Source organism: Mandrillus leucophaeus, unplaced genomic scaffold (genome assembly GCF_000951045.1).
Source record: "Mandrillus leucophaeus isolate KB7577 unplaced genomic scaffold, Mleu.le_1.0 Scaffold93, whole genome shotgun sequence".
Classification (NCBI taxonomy): Eukaryota; Metazoa; Chordata; class Mammalia; order Primates; family Cercopithecidae; genus Mandrillus; species Mandrillus leucophaeus.
In genome coordinates, this window is record NW_012110141.1 from 4,496,070 (window position 1) to 4,505,415 (window position 9,346).

General features: G+C 37.7%; 1 protein-coding gene across 27 annotated transcripts in view; it reads right to left on the reverse strand.

The window, feature by feature from the left end:
* TRPM3 (transient receptor potential cation channel, subfamily M, member 3) overlaps positions 1-9,346 on the reverse strand; it is a 990,741-nt gene that overhangs the window by 157,429 nt on the left and 823,966 nt on the right. For all 27 annotated transcript variants that reach the window (XM_011970184.1, XM_011970182.1, XM_011970181.1 and 24 more), the window contains one exon: positions 7,493-7,565. In XM_011970184.1, the coding sequence (XP_011825574.1) occupies positions 7,493-7,565 (73 nt within the window). The remainder of the gene's footprint in view (positions 1-7,492; positions 7,566-9,346) is intronic.

A 9,346-nucleotide genomic window follows, 5' to 3' on the forward strand; every position in this document is an offset into this window, starting at 1 on the left:
AAGTATGTCTCTTTTATTGGCCTTATTTATGCTATATAAACAGTATAAGGTTAAGAAAATAATAACATTAAAAATAAAGCAATCATCCATATGGTGTATTAAACTTTCTGCCCACAGGAAAGAGGGTCAGCAAGTCTTGTACACATAATTAGAAATAATTTTTTATTATCAAAGTTATGTCATAATACATTCCCATGAAACCCATTCATGAATCATGAGAGGTTAAGCAAGGTAACTTCTCAGTAAACACTCTAGGATAAGTTAGTTGTTTATGAGAGCTACCTGATGCATGGAATTATTGGACATAAAATACTTCAGAACATATGCCAAAAGTTTTGCTTTACTAGGATTTAAATTATTTTAAAAAATGAGATGAGGCAGCAAGAACAATTGCTTATTGATGTCAGTGCTAGTTTGTGATAGTAACTCTGCATTTTCTAGTTCATAGAGTTGGGAGACATGCATTCAGAAGTCATTTCAAAACATTAGATACATAATTTTTTTTTGAGAAAGAGATTGGGTCTTGCTCTCTTGCCCAGGCTGGAGTGCAATGGTGCAATCATGGCTTACTGCAGCCTTGACCTCCTGGGCTCAAGTGATCCTCTCACCTCAAACTCCCAAGTAGCTGGGACTACATGCGTATTCCACCACTCAGGTTACTTTTTTTTTTTTTTTTTTTTTTTTTTTGTAGAAACAAAGTCTCATGATGTTGCCCAGGCTAGTTTTGAACCCCCAGGCTCAGGCAATCCTCCTGCCTTAGCCTCTCAAAGTGCTGGGATTATAGGCATGATTCATTGTACTCAGCATATATATTATATATATATTTTATATATATATCCATTATATACATATATATATATATATTTCCATTACAATTGTAATGGAAGATGGGTCGGAAAATAGAGATTCTCATTATTTTGTGCGATCTAATCTAATCAACAATATGCTTTCCTAAAACTTTTCTAAAGTCATACAAAACATACTGGCCATTCTTTTTGCATTTCAATTTCAATTTCATTTCATTTTTATTTTTATTATTATTATTATTTTTTGAGACAGAGTTTCGCTCTTGTCACCTGGTCTGGAGTGCAATGGTGTGATCTCAGCTCACTGCAACCTCCGCCTTCCAGGTCCAAGTGATTCTCCTGCCTCAGCCTCCCAAGTACCTGGAAGGTCACGCATGGTGGAGTCACGCACCACCATGCTCTGCTAAGTTTTGTATTTTTATAGAGGTGGGGTTTTGCCATTTGGCCAGGCTGGTCTTGAACTCCTGACCTCAGCTGATCCACTGGCCTCGGCCTCCCAAAGTGCCAGGATTACAGGTGTGAGCCACCATGCCAGGCCCATCTTATTTTTAAATTATTTTATAGTTTGAACAAATTTACAAATGCGTATATTACAAGTTATTCTCCATGTATCTATAAGTAATTAATTGATTAATTATTGATAGCATTAATTATGTCTGAAGATCAGAAACATAAAATAAAATGATAGGAATTAGATAATTATCTCTGAAATAATAGTATAAGTCCATATGAAAATTTGATTTCATACAGTTTTTTCAGGTCCACATTCATATCTCTTGCTTAGATACCCCAGTGATGGTTCTACTCATTTCTAAGATCAACAGCAATCAGCTATTACTCATATCTATGTGACTTCTAAAGATACTTTGTATAGATATTACCTTTGCCTGTCATAGTCCTTTGAATATACATGTATTTGACATTTAAAATTAATTCCAAAGATTGCTATCTCTTTTCATGTCTTTTTGGCATGAAAGAATTGTGGAGGTTTTTGATTACAATACGCCTCCTGCTCAGATTAATAATATGTGATAAGATATCATTCTTATTTCTCTCTCAATATTTTTTTAAAGCCTAAAGCCCCTACTTTATTCACATTTTCTTACTTTTTAACTTAATACCCTTTATTTTCTGCTCCAGGAACCCATTCAAGAAACCACATTGTTCTTCCTGCTGTGACAATTTCTCAGACTTCCCTTGTTTTTGATGACCTTGACATTTATGAGGAGAAACATATTGTTTTGGCACTCTCTTTTAGCTCTTTTGAAATGCTTTCCAGAAAAGAAAGCAAGCAATAAAGGTTACTTTGTCCCTGCGCCTCAGATGGACTTCTTTACCAGTGAAGATTAAACCCAAAGTAAACAAATTTCTCATTTATGGAGGACAGTGATCATCGCATATTACTCTTCAGTGCACATGTATGAATGAAAATATACACTCATGTGATCTGACTTTATATTGAATCCAAGGCCTATGAGACTAATGAATGGTGGGGGTAATTTTATTCACAGAAAGGGTCCAGAGAGCACTTATAATAACTTCATTTGCTGTGAATGAATATTTTCTGCCTTTTTGGAGCCTGGAGTAAGAGGTTTATGCTGCCGTATGAGGGATGCTGACAGCATGGGGCTGCTGGGGGAGCAGATTGATAAACACCAAACAGTTTTTTAAGTTAACTCTGGGCTCCTTTCTGGTGGAAGTTTTCTCTGGTTGTTGTGATTAAGGCAGGGCCAGCTGAGAGAAGGAGGTGGACAGAGGGATTAGCGGACCTCCCTAAATTCTTGAGTTATTCTTCCCAAAGAATCTACTGAAGTATCTGAGGTCCAGAAATATCAATGACGTTGGGGCTTAGAAAAATGATAGGCCAAACTTGCCTTAAGGCTAAACTGAAGGTCCCAGAAGCAGACTCAGAAGCAAAGTTTCTCTTTCATCTTCACCTACCCTCCTGTCTCTCACCTTTCATTCTCCCCCAAGGCAAGCCATAGAAACTGGAATCCCTCTTCCCCAAGGCAGGTCATAGAGACCAGAACCCCATTTTCCCAAAGCCAGTCATAAAGCCTAAAGCTATTACACTAATCCCACCCCCCACCCACTTCTCCTGTCCTTCTGTGTCACAGCTGGCCATAACAAAATTAATACCCTTATTCCAGAAGAGATCTATCCCACACCTGGAAGGAAGTAAGGTGGGAGGCAGGACTTGACTCCAGAGGCAGGGCTTGAACACTGCACCAAAGGGAGAACTAGCTAAAACAGGGCCAGGGTGGAAGCAGCGTTCCATAAGACACGCCCTCCAGTGTGCCATGTTGGCTTACCATCGCTATGGCAACACCCAGGAGTTACCACCCCCTTCTATGACACTGAGCCAATGATGCAAAAGTTACCACCCTTTTCCTAGCAACTTCTGCATAAACCACCCCTTAATCTACATATAATTAAGAGTGGGTATAAATATGACTACAAAACTGTCCTGAGCTGCTAATCTAAGCACACTGCCTATTGGGTAGCCCCACTCTGCAGGAGCAGTAACAGAGCTGTAACAGTGCCAGAGCTGTAACACTCCTTCTTCAATAAAGCTGGCTCACCCTTGAATTCTTTCCTGGGCAAAGCCAAGAACCGTCATGGGCTAAGTCCCACTTTGGGGCTTGCTTGTCCTGCATCAGCAGGAATGCTGCACAGAGAGGGCAAGAAGCATCTGATAAGACAGGCCTTGATGGGTTTCCCCTCTCAGTCTGTTAGCATTCCATCAGACTTTCTGTGTAATCATATTTCTACAGAGCTGTTCATACTTCACTGAGCCTAAGCATAAACATGAAAAGTTTTCTGTGTATCTTCAGGTCTTCATTCTGAAGGCCTGAATGTCACATAAAAATAAGATCAAACATATTTGTTATGCTTTTCTCTTGTTAATATGCCTTTGTTACAGAAGTGTCAGCTCTGACCCTTAGGATGGGAAAGAGATCGCCCCTTTCCCACCCCTAAAACAAGGTAGCCTATTTCAGCAAATAAAGATACAGGACTCCTAGTGAAGTTTGAATTTCAGGCAAATAATAAACAATTTTTCTTTTTCTTTTTTTTTTTTTTTTCGTATAAGTGTGTCTCACTTGAGACTCACTTGAGACACACTTATGAGTATGATAAGTCCTCACTTAGGGACAGACTTAATGCTCAAAAATTATTTGTTATTTATCTGAAAATTCAAAGTTAACTGAATATCCTGGTGTGCGTGGCAGGGGCAGGCTAATGCAGGAGGAGAGTGCCCCGTCTCTGGCCTCAGACCACTGCCCTTGTGGAGTGGTCCCATCATGTGAAGGACAAATGTGACATTGCCCATTCTCAAAAGCTACTCCAGGTCATCAGTTGAAGAAACTGTGGGCCTCTTACATCTCTGACTGAAACAACGTTCTTTCTTCTTCTTTTTTCTTTCTTTTCTTTTTTTTCTTTTTTTGGAGACAGTCTTGCGCTGTTGCCCAGGCTGGAGTGCAGTGGAGCAATCATGACTCTCTGCAGCCTTGACCTTCTGGGCTCAAGTGCTACTCCCGCCTCAACTTCCCGAAGTGTTGCTGTTACAGGCATGAGCTCGCCCTGTAACAACATTCTGTCTGTCTGTCTCTTTCTTCATTTTTGGACAGACACTGGATAAGTTTGTATAATATAAATAGTATCCTCTAATATAGAATATGCAGATCCCAAAGAAAAATCAAACCCAACAGGATCAGGAATCAAGGAGCAGCAAAGAAATATTTTTCCCATGGTCACCTGGCTTCCTGTCCTTTTTTGTGGCCTCTGGATTTAGGGACCAGTGGGTCGCTTCCTGGCTTTCTCCTCTTTCTAACTTCTGGTCCTCTCAGAAATTTCTCAGATTCCGCAGAATAAAAACTGGACTGCACAAAGTTTCTACATGCATCAGATAATTGCAAACTAAATGTAACAACTAAGTGTTCAACCATGTTACATGCCCACGCATAATTCAAAAAAAAGTAGGAAGAATAATTTAATAAACTTAAGAGTTTGAAACCAACATAAGTAGGCTCTTGGCCTCCGAAGAAGCCAGCAAAAGTACTGTGCTTGATTGCCTTTACAAATCAAATGGGTCAGTATCTGAGAGCATTTCAAAGCCTTCACAAAATAGAGTTGACACATCATAATCTTTTAATGGCATATATTCCCATTAGCATCAACTGCTGCATAAATAATGTTCATTATGGTGATTAGAAATGTTAATTTCTTAGCGCAATCATACTTTTCTTTAATCTTCTGTGGCAGTGTTTTTTTAAACTGCAGGTTATGACTCATTAGTGGGTCATGAAATCAATTTAGTGGGATATAATCAGCATTTAAAAGACTAGAATAGATTGAATAGAAAATATCCAGTTTCACTGCATATTGCAATTGCATATTGTCAATGTAAATATTATTTCATCTACTTTAATTTCAATTTTCCAAATACATATGTGTAACTATTTGGTTGTAATATAAAATGTATTTCATATGGTATGTCATGCTGAAAAATGTTGGAAAACAACTATTCTATAAAACAACGAATAAATTCTAAGGCTAAGCCAAACGTGAATCACAACTTAAAGTCTCACAAAGTCATGAAAGAGGGAGAAAATATTTTCAGTAGACGGTATTATAATGGCCAATATGTTTTTTATCAATAATTGGATCACTTTCCCATTTGCTATGAGTTTTGTTCAAGGTTGTAAATGTGGTGCTTCATTTCTTATCAGTGGGAAAGGGATGCTTTGTGTATCTCTATGCATAAGTGAGGGCTATGGGGTCAGACTGTCTCTACCATTTACTGGCCAACTTATCTTGAGCATGTTACTGAATTGCTCTATGCCCCAATTTCCTTGTTTATAAAATAGAGCTTGTAAAATCTGGTAATTGAACTCTTGTAAAGAATAAACAAATGTATACATGGAAAGGGTCCAACACAGTGTTTGGTACATAGTAAGTTCTCAATAAATGTCAGTTACTGACATTATTACTTTAAAATATCTTTATTTGAGAATGGCAAATATAGGGTAAGTTATCTCAAATTTTTATTTTTGTCTCTGATAAGGGGAGAGTGGGGCCTGCAGTATGCTTTGTGGTTCAGTCCATGCCTGGTCCCTGGTCCTGTGATTCTTCTGCAAAGCCTTTGTATTTCTTAGTTCATTGGGATACAATGCTTTAGAGCAGCGGTTCTCAAGCTGGACACATGATACGATTCATGGGATTGCAAAACTTCTAAATTGCAATCAGGATTTTGAATGAATGTGTATATATACACTTGGAGAGTGGGTGAAGAGAACTGACAAACTAATATGGTCAGAGGGGTCACATGGTATAGTGAAGAGTTAGACATACTCGGACCTAAGGCCAAGCTCACTAAATAGCATTTTAACCTTTAGCGAGTTACTCAACTTCCTGTAGCTCAACTTACTCCATCTGTAAAATGGGGATTAAAAATAGCTCGTATATCATTTGGTTGTTGAAATAAATAATGTTTACAGTATTTGTAAAGAGTTTAGCACAGTAGCACATGATGGGTCCTCAAGAGAACATTAATAGTGGGAGAAAAGTAGATACACTGGAAAATAAATGAAATAGTTGGTATTCTGAGTTTTAATTTTGGGATGCTGAATCTATAACTGAATCACTAAGTCATCCACTCATCCCTTCATTTATTAAACAAAACTTGATTGAATGTTGCCATATGTTAAGGATTGTGTGAGATGTTAAGAAGTTAGTAATGAATGACACACATTCTCTGCCCTATCTAGGGAGATGACAAACAGGTAGTGACCAACCATGATGCTACAGCAGACCAACAAACTATGGAGCTAAGAGAGAATGTAGGAGACATTTCTAACTCACAACCACATTCAACAAGGTCTGTGGTTTTGTTTTGTCTTATAGTTTTCAGTTTGAATTTCAGCACTGAACAGGGGAAACTTCCTTCTGTTTATTTTAACACTGCAAATTATTAGTCAAATGTAATGTACCTAGTAAAGCACAGGAAGGATTTAATCCACAGAACCTAAAGGAAACTGCTCTTCATATGGCTCCAAGGATGAGAACAGATAGATGAGGATTTTGTAGTATTGGGACTAGAGAACAGGACAAATACCCACCTTCAAAACAAGTTACAACTCAGAGTATTACCATTTTTGCCTTGACTTCCAGGAAGCTTAAATTTAATGCTCTATTATAACAAGTACAGTACCATAATTTTTTTCTTCTCCTCCCTCTCAATGGTTTTTAATTTTCCATTTTAATGTATTATTGTGTTTTAAGGTATTTATTATTGTGTGTATATATATCACACACACATATACACACACATATGCCATATCAAATGGTTTTTGAAAGTAGATAGGGTAAAAATTACCATTAAATAACCTCAGATAACATTGCATCTTACATATTACGTCAGCCTTTTTATTTATGTATGTTTATAATTCAATGGACATAACTAAACTGCAGTATATTTAAATCTTACAAAATCGAGTCACACTATAGCATCTATTCTAGGAGAATTTAATAGCAGTAACCATCTTACAGGAGAGACCCCTAGGTTACCAATAATTTATTGTGTCATAGTATCATTTGGGATTATATCTATTATTAGGAGACATAAGGTCACTGTATTAATTCGTTTCAATTATTTTCACATTCTCTGGACACAGAAACTCTTTTACCTTTGAGTAAAGCTGTCAGGATAGCTAAATCAATGTCCTGGTGTCCTTCTGATCCCATCCGAAATACCGTAATCTGCAATTCGAGACAAGGTGATCATTAGCAAAGCATTTTTCCCCCAAGAGAAATTAAATCAATGAGACCACATCTGAGCAGAGACTATCTCTATATCTACAAAGTAGATTCTTAGCCACAGGGCAAGCACACATAACAAGAATCTGATGAGAGGGCTCTGCGATTTATTAAGAGGGAGATGCCTCAGTAGTTTCCAAACACAGACCACTTATAGTTGCACTGATTATGGTCATAACCATATGTCCCCCATTATGGTCTAATGGTTGTGTTCCCCCAAAGTGCATATGTTGAAACCTACTCACCAATGTGATGGCTTTAGGAGGTGGGGTCTTTGGGAGGTCATTAGGTGATGATTAATAGTCATCATAAAATTAGTGCCATTATGAAAGGCCTCTCCCTTCCACCTTCCACCACGTGAGGACACAGCTAGAACTGCTGTTTATGAACCACTTGAATCTGTACTGCCTTGATTTTGGACTTCTGAGCCTCCAGAACTATATGAAATGAATTTCTGTTGTTTGTAAGCTACTCATTTTATAGTATTTTGTTATAGCAGCCTGAATAGACTAAGACAGCCTGCTCCCCCAACAAAAAAATAAAACTATGATTTTGGGGTCCTTGCTATGAGTCAGGCATAGCAATGGATATTTTAAAATATGTTACCTTCCATTCTTTCTGGTTTTATGTAAATACATAAAATAATTATATGAATTACGTGAGGATGGATACATATGACTATGTAATCTAAACACCATTAATATGAACATTTATATTAGATATAGATGGAGAAATTAATACAGCTAAGCTGTCCAGTTCCAGAACTCCTAAATTGTACAGAACAGCTGGTCACAGACCCATTTAGTAGAGCAGAGGATACTTCAAGCAGAGTAAGTGGGTAAAGTCCATTACAGTGTTGGTGGAGTACATCTGACTTTGTATTTCGCCCTAGAACACTGAGATTGTCACAGAGTCCATAGATTGACTGATGTGGACATACAGTGGCTGACATGATGGAGTATCATTTTGTACATAAACAACATAGTTGTGTGGCCTCAGGCATAACTTTCAACTTCCAGGGCAGTGATAACTAATGGCAGAGAAAGAGGGAAAGGAAAAGTTCCAAACAATGCTTAACAATAATGAAGAGTTTGTTTTCCAAGTCAGAGAAGGCTATAGGAAAAAAGCCAAAATATTGCTTGAATATCCACATTGAGTTATTATAGTACTCAACTATTTCATGCCTCAAGCTTATCTCTAGAATGAGATAATAATAGCACTTATTTATTTCCAACTACATAGGAAGTAAACAATCAGATTTGCTAATCTGTAAGTCTAAGTTTTATCACTATGGTAGTGAGAATAGACACACAGAACCACAGACTGTTAATTAGTTGCCTCAGAAAACTTCTAGTTCACCACCTAAGGACAAGGTAACTTGTTTAAGGTCACACAATGAGCTAGAAGAACAGCTGTGACTAGAATTGAATAGCTCTTACCTTTATAACTTGGGGTTAAATATTGGGGAAAAAATAAGCAGAGGGAAGAATAAGATAATATGAACACTTAACTCTCGTACCTGTTTATGTCCTAAGGTCAGAGCCTGGGAGGAGGGTAGGGCAGAAATTGCAAATTGAAATGCCTTTATAGATATTTGAACTAAAAACAATTTTTTTTTTTTTGAGACAAGGTCTTGTTCTGTCACTCAGGCTGGAGTACAGTGGTACGATCATAGCTCACTGCAGCCTCAGTCTCCTGGGTTCAAATGGTCCTTCCACTTCAGC